The sequence below is a fragment of the Ylistrum balloti genome, unplaced genomic scaffold, assembly GCF_031769215.1.
Source record: "Ylistrum balloti isolate Yb309-2 unplaced genomic scaffold, AGI_CSIRO_Ybal_v1 Utg370612, whole genome shotgun sequence".
NCBI classification, from domain to species: domain Eukaryota; kingdom Metazoa; phylum Mollusca; class Bivalvia; order Pectinida; family Pectinidae; genus Ylistrum; species Ylistrum balloti.
The window spans coordinates 1,077,140-1,099,784 of record NW_026782376.1 but is presented as its reverse complement, the minus strand read 5'-3'; the positions used below and the strand labels follow the sequence as shown (position 1 = coordinate 1,099,784).

The 22,645-nt window shown below is 32.6% G+C and overlaps 1 protein-coding gene across 1 annotated transcript in view; it reads right to left on the bottom strand.

Annotated features, from left to right (window-relative positions):
* Positions 1–1,996: 1,996 nt before the first annotated feature.
* The window catches only part of LOC132556998 (uncharacterized), a 60,169-nt gene continuing 39,520 nt past the window's right edge, over positions 1,997–22,645 (bottom strand). The window contains exons 4-5 of the mRNA XM_060221462.1: positions 7,779–7,950; positions 1,997–3,232 (exon numbers count right to left, since the gene is read on the bottom strand). Of these exons, the coding sequence (XP_060077445.1) occupies positions 2,538–3,232; positions 7,779–7,950 (867 nt within the window). The 3' untranslated portion in view covers positions 1,997–2,537. The remainder of the gene's footprint in view (positions 3,233–7,778; positions 7,951–22,645) is intronic.

Sequence of the window (22,645 nt, the reverse complement as noted above, 5' to 3'; positions counted from 1 at the left end):
TAATAAGTGTGTGAGTTCTCTGTAAGTTGTTTCTAAAGTAGGAAAATGTTCTGCACTTATTGTTTCAAGTTCTTATTTTGTAAATTTTCAACTTTGTATTTCATTAAGATTTTTTATTTTAAAATTTTCGTACAACTTAGATAAGTGTTTTAAGGATCTGTAATATTAAGACAATTAGAGTTATCTCCCATAACAAAATGATATTCATTGCTTGCATTCTTGTATTCCATGAAACTGTTTGACAAATTCTGATATTTCATAAATCTGTCATTATGATAATTGTCCTCAGTCCAAATTAGACCCAGTTCACTGATTCACTTGATTCCTTAGGAACTGGTTCAAGTTACAATGAAGTCAAATTTAACCTAAATTGTGATGGTCACATATAGACTTTAGTCTCATGTAACATGAAGATTCTTTATCATTGTACAAATATTTTTGTTCATAATATTTAGTATAGGCCATCTGAAACATGAGGTTGATATTTAATAACTACAAGCAGGTTAATATATGTATATGTCACATTAAATATTGTATTGACTTGATAGATATGTGTTCAGTAGAGTGTCTGTTGGAATTTACTTTGACATTGTAATGGACTCTCGTTAATGCATTATATTCACACAGGTAATGAAGTTGCTCCCCTTAGTTAACTACCATTCCCTCTTATCTTTAAATTTTCTGGTAATTTTTTCACATTTTTTTATTGATTTTAATAAAGTTCTAAAACGAAATCAGTTAACTCGATCTGAAAAACAAAATGTGTAGATATATAGATGATATATAGTTATCAGACTTTGTACTACTATTGTATGTCAAGAAGGGTTTTTATTAATTTTGTGTTCAGACTATCCCACATTTATCCACCAATAAACCCATGCTTGGTAATAAGCCCACTCATATTCATATCAGTTCATTAGAAATACAAACAAATACAATTTCATTGTCCAATAATAAGCACATCCATATATATTTTTATATATATTGTATTTCCATAAAGACATTTTCTAACACAATTCCTTTTCCTACAATCAGCCCATTCCCTTATGTCAGGCAGAAATTGCTAAAACAGTTGATACTTGTTTGTGTTATTGCAAGAGAACGTTGTTTATCATTTAGGGTTGAATATACTGCTAAGAGGTATTTAACAGTAATTAAATATATATATATAAGAACTATCTACATTCTATATAAATTATCACTCTAGTTTAATTCTCTTGCGTAGTGCACAAGTGCTTTGAACTGTTTATTTTAGACAAACATTACTATCATAATAAAATGTGTCTGTAGGCCAATTTATTAATTTTTTATGGAATACATATATACCAGTTAGTGATGGGATGACCAGATATAATCATTTGTCTTATTATGTAACTGCATTGATGTCTTAATATTTTCATATGTTTTAGCGAATACAAAATTTATATTTTGCATAATCAAGATGCCAATTACTAATATTAATCATTTTTATCTAAATTCTAGTTGAGTAATTAGAAATTACAAGAAAGAAATAGTACTGTCCAAAGAATGCATTCACTTTCTATGAATATTCAACACAAAGTCAGCTGATAATTGATTATCTACATGGGAAAACCTATCTGATTTTAACCATTAATTGATAACAAATTTTAAACTGATTTTCCGTCTTGTTTACTGATATCAGTTTACAAGTATATAAAGGTTGTTTAAACAATTGAACAAGACAGTAAACTGCTGTGACATGGATCTAGTGTCAGATTATGGTTTATACTTCTGCTCTGTGTTTATATACTCTGTAAACACACTTAATTTGGTGCAAATCTTAGCACTTTTTCACTTTTAGGCTGATTTAGTGCTATGATAGATTAGTTAGTCCACAATTGTTGCTGTTATAAACAACTTGCATAAGCTGCAATTAGCACAATCATGTTTTAGAAGATTCTGTTTAGTGCAAAAACAGCTAAAATGAGATAACTGCAAAAATTTGAACATTTACAGTATTACAAAATCGTAAGCATATAGAAAAAAACTGATCGTCTTGTGGACAAAATCAAGTTTTAAAATTACATAAATGGAGTTTATGTCTGGTGGGGAATCATATTGTCAGACTTTTTTTTTTGTTTTTGTTTTTTTTTGTTTCCTTTTTGGGTAACATAACAAGTATAATGAGCATTATGAATGAGATCATGATCATGGTCTTTCGGAAGCTTGAAATAGGTTTAATATTTAACACGTTTTTGTTGTATGCACATCAAACATAATTGGAATATCAGGGGAAACTTTCCCGTTATCAACTCAAGATACTTATGAAATCAAAAAGCACATGTAGTCACCATTAAGAAATGAAAAAAAAAAAAAAAAATCACATGGAACTAATTATTCCAAATATGTTCATGGTAACGTCTATTCCTGGAATTGAGATAAATCATAATTGTTTTTTCCAATACACACATTTATATATTTATGATACATTATATAATAAACAATGAGTTTATATTCATCTAAGATGACACAATATCACGTACTATTTTCTGCTGCTCCATAACACATTTTTTGTGCTATAACACAGTAATTTTTTCACTCACAGAGCCTTGTTCATCGTCTGTTACCTCAGTCACAAATAGCGGTGCTGATAAGGCAGCCATATTGGCCTGATTTACTATACCTGATGCAATGCTAAAATGACGAAATTGTTGCTGCTTCCGACTTTCCAGGAAATTTGAAATAAAATTTTTGATCACACGAATTACAGAAAGAAGCACATACATCCCAGGAATTGTGAACATGATCCACATTGGTATTTCCGATGCCAAATCTGCATCAGGTTTTGGAAGTGTAAACCGTATTGCAGCCAGCACTATTAGGCAGTTGAAACTAGAAGTTTCTAGTGCAGCAGATTGACAAAATTTTGGTTTTTGGCGGAACGCCTTTGAAAGACCAAAGGTTATGGCAAAAGCTGTTATTGGAAGTAGAAGTGCAGCTAATACAGCGTAAATCTCGATATCGTCGAACACGTACATATTTATATATACTCCTAATGTAATGTATAATATCGTTGCTAGTAGGAGGAATGGTTTGATGATCCAGGTCAGTAATGCGTCCGCCATACCTGGTTTGAACCGGTTAATCACAAGTCCTGCGGTGTAAGCGAAGAATGTTGAGGCCAGCCAGATCTCAAAGTTGTATATCACTTTTGAGATACTTTTCTGTTGAAAATATTGTCCAAGCACAGATATCCACATTGGAGCTGTACCTGTAGAGACAAAAGAGTGTTTAGATGAAAAACAGAATCTTATACTTTATGTAAACACATTTATAATAAACCATTTGGAATACAATATACAGTGTTCATTAGAGATTTTGTCCTAATGCAAATATTGTTCATATGTGATGACAATTTTTTTTTATGAGAAACAGAATCTTTTATTAACTTGATATAAGTGTAAAATAAATGCTTTAGGTGACTAACATACACTTACATGATTATTTTTCTTACACAAATATCAACTGAGGAGCTGTGGTATTGATTAAATCAGATTGAAATTACTCAGTAGGTGTAACTCAAAATTGGTGTGAAATTATACTTAAATTTTTCTTCATTCTGTAAAACATATTTATGAAAAGGAAAGAAATGAAGTAAAAAGTAAAAAAAAAAAAAAACAAAATATGATATTTATAGCCCAAGTGGAGTCAACACATTATATCTAGCTCAAAGTCAGAGGGTGGGCTTATTACAAGACATTGAGTAACCATTGGTTTGTAATCTTGATGAGTAGAATATGAAATGTGTAGGCTTATTATAAGGCATTAGCTTATTGGTAGATAAATACGGTAATTTATGATTGAAAACTCAGTGATCTATAACAGATTTTAGCCTGTGCAAGCTGTGTTACATATGTTGAAGAAATTCTATCTAAACTCCTTAGAAAAATAGTATCTATAAATAATATCTGGTTTTATATAAAAACTGATCCCTGTAGGTAAGAACACTGGAATGATGTGTTATAAAACTTTTATGTGCCTCTGCAGTTGATATGTACATTTAATACAAGTGGGAATGCCCTATACCTTTGTGATATAATGTACATGTTACCTTATTTGACCTAGTCATTACCCTATCTAATAAAAAAAGGCACTTTGCCCCCTTTTTATTGATCCTGGCATCCTCTCCCTTTTCAGTTATCAATTTGCTTGATTTTTTTTTATATTATTTCAGTAGAATCATAGAATATTTGAAAATTTACGATCATTTTCTCAAATTGCCATATTACACCCAGGACATTTATCTGGTTATGTACAGTACCTATGACTTTTTTACATTATAAAAACATCAGCCTTGATCTTAGGAAAGGTGTTGAAATTCAAGTTGCAAGCAGGATATTATAATCTTGGATGCGAAAACCCATTTGGTAATCAAATTAAACATGTGTGACTTGTTGTATGTATTCAGTAGGTAAAGAAATAAGAATATGGAATATTTATAGTCATACAATGTAAACAAATTAATATATACAATATCAACAGAAGTCTTTTATAGGAACAAACTAAGCATTCCGGTCAGTTACTCTGACATATGCCTTGAGAACTCATGGGAGCCTTGAAATAACATAAGATATTTATAAAAGCACTTGTCCCTGGGAGGTTCTTCACTGACCAAGCCTTAAAAGAGCAGTATATAAGAAGAGTATTAAAATGGCATTTCAGTTTTGAGTATTTTTTTTTTTTAAATTCAAGTTTTTACATTATGTAGATCACCACTTTGAAATATATATGTATAATTCTTTGACCTTACTTGCCAAGTTTTGACTTTGAAATACCATCTCTGAAAGAATTTGAGGAGATGATCCAAAACAGGATTTTTAAAAAAAGATTATTTAACTGTTGAAGTTGATATATTTTCAGTTTATTTGAAACAGAAGGAAAAGTGTGGAATTTCGGTCAGTTTGCTTATAACACCTTGATGTCTTCATCAGATCTTACATGGTGATCTTGATGTCAAAGGTCATCACTGGAAACCCAGGGTAGAATTCACTTGTAAATATTATCATCTTGTGTTTGCTTTGGAATGAAAATCGTATGAATCCCATCTGGTGTTGTTTATTGTCTGTATGACCTTAGAGAACCCTGAACTAGGGAAGTATGATGGACATGTGTGGCCTGCTGGGTAATTCTGAGGACCAAGCTGTGATAATGTATGAAGATTTTGGAGTATTTGTATAGAATATCAACAGTTGTGATTAATTCTTTTTGAAATGATAAGTTTGCAAAAAGTGTTCTTTGATTCAAATTAACCACATGGAATTATGATGGTCACATAAAGAAATTAATGAAGAAGTAAATTTTGATTTCTGTTTCTGATTTCTATGAAATGACAAAAACTTGTAACATTCAGAATGCAACAGATTTTTTCAGGTGACACAGATGTTTGATTTAATAAAAAGTACAAGTACCATTGTGATACAGATTTTGGCATGATTTGACAGAGAATTACAGGCATATATAGTATATATAGTAACACAAATTTCTCCTTATGATTTTATGAGATCAAAATATAAGCCTCAAAATGATACAGATTTTGGTTTGTCTTAGTGAGTAGTTCTAAGCATGAGAGTGACACAGATTTCTTCTTATACAAGTGGAAAATTATAAGCATCATACTATCAAGCACAAGAGTGATAGAGAATCCTTTGCTTCAGATGGATTTATATGTATTGTTACCGACAGCATGCACTCGTGTATATAATATGCAGTGCCAGCGACTGATTAAGAAAATGCTGCAAATAGTTTTGTGATTATGTCGTATTTCTCTTTCCAGTGACATTTTTTGGCAAATGATCCTTACCAAAACCTAACCAGACCCCAGCAGAGATCTATAAATATATTTATTACACGAAATTCATATTTATCTCTGCAGTACATGCATATTTCATCAAATGCAGAACTCAGATAAAGTTTCTTGTGCCATATTTTTCTGCTATAAATATTTTGTACAAGTAATTTTTATGGTCAGATGAAGCTGCTAACACGGTTAAGCCTGTAATGTTTTGTGTCTATGGATATGTATGCTGACAGAGATTGGATGGTGGGCGTTGGGTGTTGATGCACTTTCTCTGTGATCTAGCAGCACATAGCTTCATGCCCTTGCTGTACTAAGAGCAGAACTGTCCACATCTGAGAACTTGCATATAAATATTCAATTCATAGCTAATATGCTGTGATCTGTTATGAGCCTCATTCTTAAGTGTGCACCCTTCTTCATCCTCCGTTTAATTATCTGTGTGCAAGCCATGAATTCTAAACTTTAACATAAATGACGTGTAAGGATAGATAAATTTTGTCTCACTTGTCAAACATTTACTGCTTCCTACTGATGTGCCATTAGAAAATAATTTCTTAGATTAGTCGGTAGAATATTTTAGTAAACCTTGGGTTCTCAAGACTTAATCCCTGATTATCAGGACCAATGTAAAGCAAATTCACCTGTATGACTAGGCGAATATCAACTTCATATTTACATCACCTTAAAACACTCTACCATGGTAAATATACATTTAATCTGTTGGTGTTCCCTACCTGTTTCTACCTTACAATGTCTGTCCATGGCCATCAAAATCAAGGATCACAGAGTATTTTAAAGGGTCATCAGTTAAGATCCGAAAATTGAATTTGAAACTTTTAAATACTGATCAAAATTTTAAAGATATCAGGTAATTCTAGCATTTTTCATGATCTGAGCAGGTCATGATATGGCATATATCAGGCTGACTTGACAAAGTAAGGGGAGTTTATTTAGTAATTTGACTATCTAGTATATTGTAATGACATTCATTTCATTACACCAAGAAATTTTGAATGTTTTCTTCGCTAAAATTTCAGTTTCAGGTTTGGTCTGAAAAAAAAGGTAATTAAATGAGTTTATGTTTTTTGCGATCTGGTCTGCTTATGTTTTCCTAATCTCCTGGTGAAATTTCCTAAGGGAAGGAGGACTACGTAAAATCATCTGTTGTTTTTTGTTTAAGGATAGTGTTCCACTTCTTATGATGAATGAAATTTGACATAGGTTTGAAGCTTTTACGCTCTTTTATCTGAAAAGTTCTTAAAAACAGAAGTGGTTTGAATTTTCTAGACAGAAGTGTCAAGTGAGACTATTCAAATGATGGAGGCAACAGACAAATGGCTGTGAAAACCAACATTTGTTGGAGATGAAGCGGTGTTCTTTAGTTAATTTGCGGTAATTCCTTTGAAATTGTAGGATAATTAGAACAGGTTTTGATACTAAGTGGCAAACAGAACACCCAGGCTCGTGTTTATCTGTGGTGTATTATCATGATACTTTCTACTCGTGATGATGCGATGATTATCAGCTTTCCTAGTCATCAGTTTAATTGCTTTCTTTCACTGTCAAACGACGTCTTGATGACTACCATTTCATACTTAAGTCAAAACAATTAATTGGATTTTATATGTTTGTGTGTTAATTCTTGATATGTTTTGTTTCTTTTAAGAAAGAATGCCTGCGAATCCTAGTAAGTTCATGTTGTATATATAATACACAATGTTTATGAAGTTCATGGCTGTATATATACTACACATTCATTATGAAGTTCATGGCTGTATAACCCTGACTGTTGATATTTCTTCAAAGTTTGTGTTATATTTGTTTCATGTTAATGAAGTTCTTGGCTATATGGAAACATTACTTGGAGGTTCATGACATATACACTTACCTAGCATTATGGAAATGTCAATAAAGTTAAATGTGTATTTTTTCTGCCATCAATGTGGTGTGGGTATCTTACCTAGCATGACAATGATGCTTAGAAGATTCATAGCAAGGCTGAGAGGTAGGTCAGCCTGACTGACGACGACTGCAACATGGCCGAGTCCACCTCCCGGGACACAAGCCACACATAGCAGTCCAAACCGAATGTTTCGTTCCAGAGGTAACATCATGGCTATCCCGAAGGCAAGCTGCAGAAAAAAAAATTGTCATCATTTCTTTGTAAATCACCTGATGGGAAAGTAGAGTTTCTAGTTCTTTTGAGCATTTGACACAAGCCTGATATATTGTTAAGTTGCACATTTTTGTAGGGAATTTTGTTGATCAAACTTCATAGTTTTTAACAAGAACAGCATTTCATGGGGACTAAATTTCATGCGTAAATTCTGTCTTTTCATAATACAGAGTTATCATCATAAATATGTGAGAAATCAATGTTATTTTCTAACACAAACTTATGATATATGTAACAGTCAATACCTGCTCATAAGAGCAGATAACTACCATACAAAAACATGAAATAGTTCTCACAATATCTATTAAAACTCTGTCAAAACAGTTAATAGATTCATAGACATACAACTACCACAAAATCAAATTATACTGGTATTAAACACTTTTTTAAGAGGTAATCTAAACACATGTAATACACTCCTTCTGTATCAATATTATAACTTGCAAACACTATAGTCTAAACTGATGCCCTAGCTGCAAAAAGGAAGTCAAAGGATTTGTAAACTAACTAGCACTGCTTATGTTAAGGAAATATGTTTGTTTTCATGTATGCTGATAGATGTTTGTCAGAGCCAAGCATTGTCTTCTTGTCTAAAAAAGTCTGCAGTGTATAAAGTTTAAAATGATGGATTCAGATGCATAATTTTAGTTTTGTGAAGGAAATATAGAAGACATGCCAAAAATAATGTAAAATCAAGCTACATTTAGAACTGAATTAACTAATTGCTGAATTTACTGAAAGTAAATCCAATCTGTAATTGAATTAACTAAGATATCATATAACTGAATGGACTAAAAATTATTTGTAATTGAATGAATGAAGAATGATTCGTGAAATGAACTAGAGATAATTTGTGAGTATGACAGTTAAACATAAATAGATATAATCTTCAGACTGACTGCTATAGCTAATACTGGTGTGGTTTCTGAGAATGAGCCTTAGCTAATACTGGTGTGGTTTCTGAGAATGAGCCTTAGCTAATACTGGTGTGGTTTCTGAGAATGAGCCTTAGCTAACGCTGGTATGGTTTCTGAGAATGAGCCTTAGCTAACGCTGGTGTGGTTTCTGAGAATGAGCCTTAGCTAACGCTGGTGTGGTTTCTGAGAATGAGCCTTAGCTAATGCTGGTATGGTTTCTGAGAATGAGCCTTAGCTAATGCTGGTATGGTTTCTGAGAATGAGCCTTAGCTAATGCTGGTATGGTTTCTGAGAATGAGCCTTAGCTAATGCTGGTATGGTTTCTGAGAATGAGCCTTAGCTAATGCTGGTATGGTTTCTGAGAATGAGCCTTAGCTAATGCTGGTGTGGTTTCTGAGAATGAGCCTTAGCTAACACTGGTATGGTTTCTGAGAATGAGCCTTAGCTAATGCTGGTGTGGTTTCTGAGAATGAGCCTTAGCTAACACTGGTATGGTTTCTGAGAATGAGCCTTAGCTAATGCTGGTGTGGTTTCTGAGAATGAGCCTTAGCTAATGCTGGTATGGTTTCTGAGAATGAGCCTTAGCTAATACTGGTGTGGTTTCTGAGAATGAGCCTTAGCTAATACTGGTGTGGTTTCTGAGAATGAGCCTTAGCTAATGCTGGTATGGTTTCTGAGAATGAGCCTTAGCTAATGCTGGTATGGTTTCTGAGAATGAGCCTAACCTTCAGTCATTTGATTTTATTTGTGATATTCAGTGTTCATACACGCATTATAGAACAGACATCAGATGTGTTGCACTGCACCAAAATGTCAGAAATATTTACTGCATAATTTTGAATCAGTAGAAATGGTGTAATTTTATTAACTGGTCAGATGACAACTCCTGACCAATCAGAACAAAGCATTTATGACAGTGATATGACAAATAGCAATGATCAGTGAAGTTCTAATGAACTGATGCGGTACCAGATGTTGTTACTGCATTTTTTCTCTGCAACAAATATTTATTAGCTGTAGGAAATGGCTCTGTGCTTTGGGGTTAGTTCTATGGTTTGTTTTACAAGCGCAAAGTGATGTATGCTTTTCTCTCACATCATAATTATGTATCTGTCTCACAGCCAAGACACGCGATCTGTCTTTCATTTCTTGCTATCCATATTTACATGTTTATCATGTGTAGCAAATTTATTTATTTTTCAAGATTTTCCTGCCAGCCATTAAGATAAAGGAGGATTATGATGGTAAATTCAATCTATTATGTGAATCATCTTATGGATTTCAATGGCTGTTAATTTTTGGAACTCCAATAATAGTTGGAATCATGACAGTGTTTTTCAACAGAAATGGTTTTGTCTACATTGTAGACAAAGCTCATGTTTAAAATATTGTAGATAAACCTATACAAAATCTTCAGAGTTAAGAAATTAATTTCTTTTTCTTGCTTTGAAATACATTTTTTCTTTTCATTAATGATGGCACACAGCATTTACCTGGTATCAAATCAACAAAAAAGATTCAGACCAGGTGTTCTTGAAGGATAAGCATCTCCTGCTGCTTTGGTCAATTTAAAAGAGTAATGTCAAGTTCTCTATTGAGAACCAGATACCAGTATATAACAATGAAACCACCATACTAACAAACATCCAGCACATTTAATTTGATATCACACATGCTCAAGATATTTTACAGCATATTTTTGGTTATGTTTAAGAAAAATATTTTTCTATTATATGATTGTTTTGTAGCTTTCTACTATGAACTTAATTAGTTATATGGCAGAACTTATCCTGAAGTCCAATTTTAATGTTGTTCAAACTGGAAATAGAAGCAGTGAATTCTATTGCTGTACTGTCAACTTTAACTATTTTCTCTTCTGGTAATGTGAAACTGTTTTGTTTGTCTGCTTTGTCTAGATTTTACATAAAATATGACATCTTATCAACCGGTACCCAATAATACTACAGAAAATGTGTTTAACATATTACCGATAGAGCAGTTCATGCAGCTATTGTCACAGCTATCAAAGATTTATCAATACAAATTGTGATACATGGTGATATACCAGTCTACATATTGTAAAAATCACTGCTAGTTACACACAGTCCTGTACGTATCAACGGAGAGCAAGTTCACTTGTGATTTTAAAGATGAGACCACAGTCGCATACCAACCAATTAAAACTATAATGAAGTCACATTTCTGGAACGATAATGTTACGATGTAAAAATCATCAGCATTTATCAACATTTTTTTTGTACATGATTTCATGCTTCTTTTGCCTTTTACATTTAAGAAGTTGACAAGGTAACAAATCAGAGCATTATGTCTCGTGGCCGTCACTTCTGTGTTAGCCGAAGTATTGATTCACAAGCCCACAAATCCTCCAGCTTCACTGTAGATTTGTACTGCCAGATTGTAAAACCTGAGGGGTATGGCCTGTAGCAGACGGCGTTTAGATCAGTAGTGTTGTTTTTTTATACAAAAATGATGAAAAAACGTTGTGCTTATTGTTTGGATAAGGTTGTGCTAGCTATTTCTGGAGTGTTTATCGATTGTTAAATCTATCGGTACATTATACGCTTTTCTGTTAAAATGTCAAAATAATTTGTCCCTTACATACTACCAGTGTATTTCAAGCCCCTTTTCTCTTTTCTGTTGAATCATTCACCTCAATCACCCTTTACATATCAATCAATCATTTTACAGTGCCCAAATTCCTCTGGATGAAAATGATGATAAATACTGTATATATTACAAAGATTCCACAACTCAAATACTCAAATGCATTGCAGTGGCTTGTTTAATCAGGTCTATCACCTGTTAACAGTCAGGGTCATATTGAGGTTGGATCCCTTTGTAGAAGCTGGTGGTTAACTCACTGAATAACATAGGAAAGGTCCATCATATGCCATACAGGTCACTATTATGGTGTGTTGTCCAAGGACACAATCTCAACCATACAAACTGGTCAGTTTCTCAGCTTCCTGACAAACACAACCTACTGATGGTAGGGAGCATGCACATTAACCAGAGGTTACATAGCGTAAAGTTAATAAGCCCATGTGTGCTAATAAGACCATTAACTTTTATTAAAGGTTCTGTAGAATTGATAATAGATGCAACATTCCATTGTCCTGTAATGGTCCCTGAGTACAAGAGATAATATGCTCATCAATCCCCATGAACTTATTTTAAGCTTAGATACAACTTTAAAGAATTAACAAGAATGTGCTTCTCCAAGTTTTTTCTACTTGGACAATTTTTGTTTTCCCCTTCACCATTGTCATTGATATTTTATTATTTTTCTTCCAGTAAATACTTTGTATCTTTTTGTAATATGACAATTACTTAAAATTAGGGGATAGTATGTTTGTTTTTATCCATGTACAGGAGATAAAATCATGAATTTTGGTTATGCATAAAAATAAACAGACTTTCCCTATCCTTAAATGATTTGACTCTAAAAGTGATATAATTATCGCAATATCAATGAAATTCAACAAAGACTAAGTATTGCACAATTGTGTTTGAAAAGGTACCTCAGATGTTCTTAGCCAATCAAAGCACCCCTTTAAACGATTGATGACTTAGAAGCTCCATCCACTTATATATTGGTGATTACATCTTGAAAATTATCCATAGCTTCTGTTACATAATCATTACTTTATTTATGTATATACTCCAGTAAAGAAATTACACTTGTGGCATTTTTTGGATTGTTCATTCAAATGAAATCAGATCGTAGAATATAAGAATAGTTTAGCAAAGGTGGTCCAAAATCGAGAGTCTCCATCCTCGAAAGATAGATTTAGCAAAAGTTTTTTATTATTCTGTGTCAAGTTAATATTGTGACTAAGATTCTATTGAAGGAGTTGTCATTATGTGGCTTTAACCTAGTGACTAAGATTCTATTGAAGGAGTTGTCATTATGTGGCTCTAACCTTGTGACTAAGATTCTATTGAAGGAGTTGTCATTATGTGGCTCTAACCTTGTGACTAAGATTCTATTGAAGGAGTCGTCATTATGTGGCTCTAACCTTGTGACTAAGATTCTATTGAAGGAGTTGTCATTATGTGGCTTTAACCTAGTGACTAAGATTCTATTGAAGGAGTTGTCATTATGTGGCTCTAACCTTGTGACTAAGATTCTATTGAAGGAGTCGTCATTATGTGGCTCTAACCTTAATGTTTTCTCATCTGAAAGAACTTTTATTTTAGTAATGATTTGGTTTGTTGACTACATTCGTAATGTCATTGGCAGTGACCTTGACATTGGTTTTATATGGCCTCTTAAAGAAGTTCCCTAGTGGCTGTTTTAATGTTACAATGCCATTTTGATTGTTATTTTGGCTTCTGGTATTTAGCTAATAGCAGAGGTCATTAATTCAAGACGACAGTTACTGAAGAGGAAATTTCCAAAATTTAATAGGCTTTTTGTAAGACTTAAAACCATTTTGAAATTGTAAATAGCAAAATATTGTCCACCATTTTATTTGTGGGAAAACTAATATTAGTTCCAGATGGATGTTTTAGTCCACAGGTGGTGAACCCTGACACAAATTTATTCATGGCAATCAAAATCTTCAGGAAATGTTTATTGACAGTAGTGTTACAATGTAGCGTTGAGGCCCTGTTTGTCATTCTGGGACTTTGTTGGCGTAGGCTTGCATGCCGGGTCAACTGTCGAAGAATAATGGACATCTCATGACGGAGTATGAATGTTTTATTTAAAGCAGATCAATGCTGACACTTTAGTAAGGATAGGCCTATTCTCTGACCACTGATTGCCTCGCATCGATTCTAACACTATATTTAGGTTACAAATGAAACATGGGAATTCTTTTTACTCCTTCGTGGTGTGAACAACACACACATCACGATAAATCTTGCTTGATTTACAGTTTTTAGCAAGTTATAAATAAACAACAGAACTGAGAAAGTGCTGAATATTGAACAGGAAAATTGATTTACATCTCCATTGGAATCTTTTTCACATATTTGGTGGAGTCCTGATTCACAAACATCCATTTTTAGTTTCTACATAAAGATAGATTACTAAGGGGGAGACTGTTTTTTGTTTTAGGACAGAATAAGAATTGTGAAATATTTTTATTTTGAATATGAAATTAACAGAGAACACCATAGACCTTTTGACGACTTTTCAAGAAAATTTCATCCATTTTCATCACTATCGTAATGAAAATTAACCATTGAGAACACAGCTTCTACCGTATTTGAGTTAAGGGGTTATCTTAGGATTTTTTTTAACCAAACTTCAGTATGTTGCATTTCACTAAGTAAATTCAAATGTGAAGACAAAGAATAAAGGATCATTCATAACATTAGCCCAGGGCAAGGCACCAGCTGAAATGATAGAAAATGTTTGTACAGTTCATGTGCATAACATGTGCTGATATAAAAAGAGACGGAAACTGATTTGATATTGACTTATGTTCCTATAGTGATATATGAGTATTGATTATTACATATTGTTTGATGTTTGATAGCCACTGCCAACAAAGTATTGTCTTATAAATAGTAAAAAAAACCTTGTCATGTAAGAAAAGGTTTATTGGCCTGGTTTTACACGGACTGGATTTGGTGATGGAAAAAGAAAAAAAATAGTTTACTTTGGCAGAAAGTATCATCGAGAGGACACAATGATATAAATTGATTTTGTAGAAGCTATTCTTTGGTGTCTGCGTTAATTTTTTTTCTATCTGCAGGCTAGTTGATGAAATTGCCAATAAAATTGTGATTGAATCACCATAAGTGGTTGCTAGACAACCAGGCTAATGGTGGCAGTATGATAGGCTATCATGACCAAACTGGCGACTGTACAATTATTTTCCTCCACATAAAGTTATGGAGGAACAGTTAGGTAAGGTCTTTTATGTTGCAGGGTGACTATTAAGTTAAGTGCATGTAAAGGGTCAATTCATCTCCAGCAGGATCTTTAACAGAGAAATGTGCAAAAATTCATCACTCTTTTTTTTTTATAACATTGATCTAATATGGATTTTGTCCATGAAAGCCTTTCTTTGAATTGTTCCTTTATAAAGCATTTCACCAAGTTTTTGTCTCAGTAGACATGGAAGCCTTATAGAGATGAAATGATAAAAATGTATTTTATGTCTTGGAAAAGAATAATTTTACAGCATATGATCTACTGGGATCATATTCAATAACATATAACATAACATATGATTGGTTTTAAAGTCCCTCGAATGCACTGATAAAAGTGTTTTGATAAAAATGATAGAATGGGGAATGAGACAGGGGTAAGTGCTGAGCCTTAATAATACAATAGTAGATCATTCAAATGTACATTTTTACTAAGTTCCAAGTTTTCCAACTTTTTTTCTAAGCATATCTAAATATCAAAAATATAAAATGAAAAAAGAAAAAAAATCTTTCTTGCTGTCAATTTGTTTTGTTTTCCTGTCTCCAGGGATGAAAACAATCTTCGTCAATATAACATACCTCATTGTAGAATTAATTGTGAAAGCAAGAAATTGTCACTCTTCTCTTTTTGCTGCAGATTAGAATGGATGCTTGTCAGAGCATGAATAGAGAAGCCACTGACAAAATTCTCTTAATCAAGTAAACGCTCTAAACAAAACCCAAACATTTCTGATAGAATCTTTCCACTTCTAGTGTACAAGCACTGATTTGCTTTTCTCAAGGGTCTCCTATCAGAAGATATTGTTTGATTGTTCTGCCAATGCTAAATGTTTACCATTGCATGGCAATCCAATGCTTCTAAAGATCCTGCCTACTTCAGATAGCATTTAAATTGTCTATGAATGCTATGACAAATTATTGACATTGCCATGGGTCTGTTCAATTTAGGGACATGTATATAGCTGAATATTAAATTTTAATCACTGCATATTGATATATGAGAAAGAAATATTTCTAAAAGGTAAAAATTTTAATGAAACGCTTTTTGTTGGCATTCATAATCTGCATGAATGCCACCTCAAAACTTTGAAAACTTCATCAAGGAAGATATCATAAGTTTGTATATAATCACTTTAAATGAAAACTGAAATAATTCAGTGCGTATGTGACCTCCCCCCCACTGACCCCTAACCCCCCCTTCCCCCAATCAGCACACTTCTCCTTTCCTCTCTTTTCCCCTTTTCCTTTCTCTCTCCCTTCCCCTTTCCCCTCTCCCACTTTCCCACTTGCGATTACTTTTACAATTCTTTTTTGAATTTATCCTGTTCTTGTTCATTTCAGGGTGAAAGGCTCAACATTTGACTTTATTTGATATATATGCTATAGATATTCATAACTACCCACATTTATTTGAAATTTGACTAAAATCAACATGTGTTTGGCTTTCTTTTTTGTATTATTAAGTTGGTTCTTTTTCCAGCTGAATATATACATGTTTATTTCACTGGTGTTTCTTTTGGATCAGATAGACTTTGACTAAATCAATGTCATGTTTAATCATAAAAACAAGGAAAAATGATTACTATAGAAATCATTGTTTAAATCCTACCGGAGTTAAGTTTACATGATGTAATATGATAATAATGTATTTATCCTCAAATGAACCAAGGGGCCCAACACATGACTTTTGACTCTAACTCAGAGTGTGGGCTTATTACGTACAGGACAATGAAATAGTATTTGTTAGTTTCTTAGCTGAATTGCCATGACACCAAACCATCTTTCTTTCAAAACAGATTTGTGAAAGTTGACTGCAAATTGAGAAAGGTAGAATAACAACATAGAAAATGTCTAAACAATCTGAATTCTTATAAAAATAGATAAAGATAACAAAACAAGAGATTTACATGGAGATCCCTGCTAAAGTATCAGGAGAGTAAGACCAGGTGTTCCAGAAGCGAAGAGCCTTCTGCTTCACTGAAGACACCTGCTGTGTAAAATCTTATTCAATCCAGGTAATTAGGGTAAACATGAATGGAACAACCAGGCATACTTAAGAGCATCGATTAAATCACAAGGAATAGAAACTTTCCCAGTTAGATGTAGAAACAATGATTATTGTAAAGTCTGTTTCATAATAATACATCGCCATGAAATCACAAAAGTTAGTAACCTTTGAAGAAGATATGGTTAAAAATATTTTGGAATGGGCTTATTACTTGACATAGGATTATTTCTGTATAAACATTATGAAATCAACTTCACATATAATGAGTATTCAGGTAAAGAATTTGAATTATATGTAAAAAAGTTATGCAGTAAGTTGTGAAGAATTAGTGAAGTATAATTGATTAAAATTATTTACTTTTGAATGAAAAGATTGTGTTTGATGCTTAGAATATTTTTTGTCAAAATTCTTATTAATATGTCACTGTATTTACATAATAAGCACCTTTTGTGAATATGTCAATATTTATGTCTTTGTGTTTGTTGTTTTTTCTTTTGAATCCTATGGATATTTTAACATTTAATGCGAAATTTTTGTTGGATGTTATTCATGTAAGTTCTATTAAACACATTTTTAAGAAAGGAATTGAACCGAAGATCTTCGTAGCTAACAAATTTTTGTTGTATTAACATTTGGCTATTTAAATATTTCTTCATTATTTGAAGATTTTTTTTTTTCAAATTTTAAGTTAGACATAAAAGAATTCATAAAGAACAAGCTATACAAATGGCATTTCACATGTTTCTTTTATGAAAAGTTTGTAGTCAGTTCATAATAATAAGTAAGTTTCTATGGATTGTAAGGACACAAAAGTCACAATGACAAAAAGGAAAATCTTTTGTAATATTGTCATGAAAGTGATACTGTTTCAGTCAAAACCATCAAAATACCTTTAAAAGATGCCATATCTATCTTCAACAGACATAGGGGATCAACATGCAAATTATGACTTAAAGTTATTGGCTTTTTGCAGAACAATGAAATAGCATTTGCTTTTAATTCTACGGAAAAGTAAATATTTCTGAGGCATCAATGATATACTTCAAAATATATTCAGTTTTTCTGTTATTTCAAAAAGTTATCATGTTCTTGTGATGCTTTGTCAACATTTTAGGAATTTTAGGTTTGTTTTGGAAAGAAAATTTGCTAAAATTGTATTGAGATTGGAAATGGCAACTAATTCTAGTTATACAGGCAGGAATAATGCTGAAACAGAACAGAATGGGATAGAGCTTGTCTTGGAGGGTCTGCTGATTGAAAGATTCTACTGTGTGGAAATACTACCTTGGCATTTATGAGTTGGTACGTGGCATTTGAATGTCAGTGAGCTGAGGTGAAGAGAGATACATTTGTGATAATGATGTTTTGAGGGTTTACCTAAAGGACAAGCTCTTACTGTAATGGAACTAGCTTCCATTGAAACTTTGCAGTACTTGGTAATCAGAGATATTACGATATTTAAATTGATGAGTTGTATACCTGTTGATATTAACCAATGAACTTGGAGTCTAATGGACGAATTCCACTTCCTTGTAATAGTATAGCATGTTTGTAAATATTTCAAAATAGGTTTTGCAATTTTGATTTTTTTTGTTTGTATGAACAAAAACCATTATGTGATAATAAATTGGGAATCTTTATATATGAAAAAGGGTTTTATCTAATAACCAGGGCTATTATTGCAAATAATGCATCTTTTCTTTACTTTTTTGTTCTTTAAAACCCTTGACTCCTGAATTAAGATAAACAATCTGCAAAACTGAATGGAAGGATTTTGTTTATATACATTTAGAGAATAATAATGAAAGATACCTACATGAAAATATCAAAAAAATTCTTGTTTCTTTTTTTAGCTTCATCAGATTTATGCAAAATGCCAGATATCTGTCTGTCAGTATGGTTCTTCAGGAAACTCAAGCCAAATTGTCTATACAAAGAAACAGTTACAAGTGCATATGTCAAACAATGATCTTGGTATCCCTTTGACTATCATTTTGGACTAGACTTTAATTGTTTGAGAACAGTTCATTTTACTCTTGGGATAGAGAAGAATGTATGAAGTCTGTTGAATGCTTTAAACAAATGAGTTGATCAGCCAGAATATAAATAATAAGAAGCCATTGCCCCAGTCACTTTTTTGTACTTTCTTGAAAACATTTTTAACATAAACAACATTTGCAACCTTAGATTCTCTTGAAGATATAATTAGTAGTATATGAATCATTTAGCATGGACATTTCACCATTTGAAGTACATCTATATCTTTTTTTTCTCTAAGTTTTGGAACAGACTTTCAAAGATATATGAACATTATCTAAATAATGGTCTGTTTCTCCTTATTTATGAAGTACATCAGTTGGATTTTTGTGAAAGAATGAATATTTATGTTACACGGTTAAATAATATTCCAGCAAAAAATTGTAATGATAAGATGAAGACAGTGATGATATGTTTTTTTCTTTTTTTTTTGAGAAAAAAAAAGAATGAGATATTATTTTCATATACACATTTTTGTCCCATTTATAATAAAAGGTTATTAGTATATGGTTATGTTGACATTCTTAGTGCTTAAGGTACCCTCCTCAAACACAGTTAAGTAGTATAGTGATAAAAGAATCTATCAATCTGACACCTGAGTATCCTGACATCCTGTCTAAGCTGACACCTGAGTATTCTGACATTCTGTCAAATCCAACAGTCTGTCAAATTTCATACCTGAGTATACTGATATTCTGTCTAATCTGACACCTGAGTATACTGGCATTCTGTCTAATCCAACATTCTGTCAAATCTGACACCTGAGTATTCTGACATTCTGTCTAACCCAGCAATCTGTCAAATCTTATATCTGAGTATATTGACATTCTGTCTAACCCAGCAATCTGTCAAATCTTATATCTGAGTATATTGACATTCTGTCTAACCCAGCAATCTGTCTAATCTGGCACCTGAGTATACTGGCATTCTGTCTAACCCAGCAATCTGTCTAATCTGGCACCTGAGTATACTGGCATTCTGTCTAACCCAGCAATCTGTCAAATCTGACACCTGAGTATACTGACATTCTGTCTAACCCAGCAATCTGTCAAATCTGACACCTGAGTATTCTGACATTCTGTCAAATCCAACAAGCTGTCAAATCTGATACCTGAGTGTACTGACACTCTTTCTACTCATATTCAATACCTAAGTATTCTGAAATCCTGTTTAATCAAATCTGATACCTGAGTATTCTGATATCCTGTTTAATCAAATCTGACTCCTCTGAGTATTCTGATATCCTGGATATTAAAATCTTATACCTGTCTAATCCAACAATCTATCAAATCTGAAACCTGAGTATTTTGACATCCTGTGTTATCCTATAATATGTCTTATGATATTTGAGCTTCTGAAATCCAGATTTATCCAACAAATTTAGTGATAAGACCTATTGTAATTTCCAATATAGACCCAAATTGACAGGATCCTGTCTTATCTGACTGCATTGTTATGTTCAAAAGGATATCAAATTAGACAGTTCTCTGTATTAGGAAACTTCACTGTTATCCAGTACACAGGCATCAATACTACTTAAGTATCGGCCATCAAGATTGTCTGACTACAAGCCTGTGTTGGTTGCATCTTTTCCCTCTTTTTTTGAAAATTGTGTCAAATTATGCTGAAGCTGATGCGACATTTAAGTATTTTCTGGGGAGATTTTTCTGTGAGATAGATTGTTGTGCATCAGTACAGTTTTAACACAGCTATATAAACCTAGCGTGTATTGATTATCTGATTAGGATTAGGAAGAAGGAGTCGAGCTATGGAGAGACATATGGAGGAGAACAGGACAACTAATTCATGTATGGCCAACATTTACTATTGGATTTTTATCCTGATTTTGCTATAGAATGTTAAACAGATGTCTTTATGCATAAAAAAAAATCGCTCTTGATTTTATTCCAAAATTCCAACATAGTTGTTTATCATCATAATTCTGCCATTTTGTCATTTGTTTTTCCTGTTGTAGCAGTTTACTGTCAGCATTAGCCATCCTTAATGTATAGCTGTATTGTGAGTAAGAGTTTCTGTCTCAGCCTACCATCTTATTTTGTGAACTCCCTATAAGATTAGATTTTTTTTTTAGAACAGCAATACAAATTTTCAAATAAATGTTGGATGAGTTTTCTTATAAATCAACAAGACAGTGTTAAAGGGTTATAAGGATTGAAGGAGAAAATTGTTACTAAATTGTCAGATTCATCCATTTGAGACGTGAGACCCTATACGTAACACTTTTGTCATTTGCTAAGAAAATATTTGCAGTATGTATTTAGAATGATTACAAACAGAAAATTTTTTCTTTGGAATTACTCATGTTTCATATAAAGACAGAGGTAGCTGAAGTCATACAGAGTTACCTGTAAGGTAATGATTTACATGACTTGGATTTGATCTGGTATTTTCTTTGGTATTGATTTCATTTATACTTAACAATAGAAACATTCAATTGTATTGATTTCTACATCAACTCTCAAGGAGATGTGGTGATTTGACGTTTTCAGACACAAGCAGGACTCATTTGTTGCTGTAGTGTAGCAGTCCTTGTGTATCATGTACTCAATATTACCGTTTAATGCCAGATTCATATCTGATACTTATACACTATACTCACATAACCATACACCTTGTATCATAGTCATACTTATACACTATACTCCCGTAACCATACACCTTGTAACATAGTCATACTTATACACTATACTCACGTAACCATACACCTTGTATCATAGTCATACTTATACACTATACTCACGTAACCATACACCTTGTATCATAGTCATACTTATACACTATACTCACGTAACCATACACCTTGTATCAAAGTCATACTTATATACTATACTCACGTAACCATACACCTTGTATCATAGTCATACTTATACATTATACTCACGTAACCATACACCTTGTATCATAGTCATACTTATACACTATACTCCCGTAACCATACACCTTGTAACATAGTCATACTTATACACTATACTCACGTAACCATACACCTTGTATCATAGTCATACTTATACACTATACTCACGTAACCATACACCTTGTATCATAGTCATACTTATACACTATACTCACGTAACCATACACCTTGTATCAAAGTCATACTTATATACTATACTCACGTAACCATACACCTTGTATCATAGTCATACTTATACACTATACTCACGTAACCATACACCTTGTATCAAGTCATACTTATATACTATACTCACGTAACCATACACCTTGTATCATAGTCATACTTATACACGATACTCACGTAACCATACACCTTGTATCAAAGTCATACTTATACACTATACTCACGTAACCATACACCTTGTATCATAGTCATACTTATACACTATACTCACGTAACCATACACCTTGTATCATATTCATACTCATAAAACAGATACTAACTGACCCTTAAACACTAACTTTTATGTATAATATCTAGAATATTCACTATCATATACTTATCTATGGTAGCTATATAAGATGTAATATTCAATATACTCGCTGTCTTAACTCATCTTTAATAGTAAACTATTATATATAATATCTTATATGCTCACTGTAATACAGTCATCTATAATGGAAAACTAGGATATATATAATATCCAGTATACTCACTATAACATACTCATCTGTACTTTTGATATCACTTTATGGTACTCAAGTAGTATGTACCAGAAGAACATAATATCAAAACCTATTCATATGATACAGAATTTTATGATTTATGATAATACTACAAGTGTTTGTTAGTCAGTAAATATTCA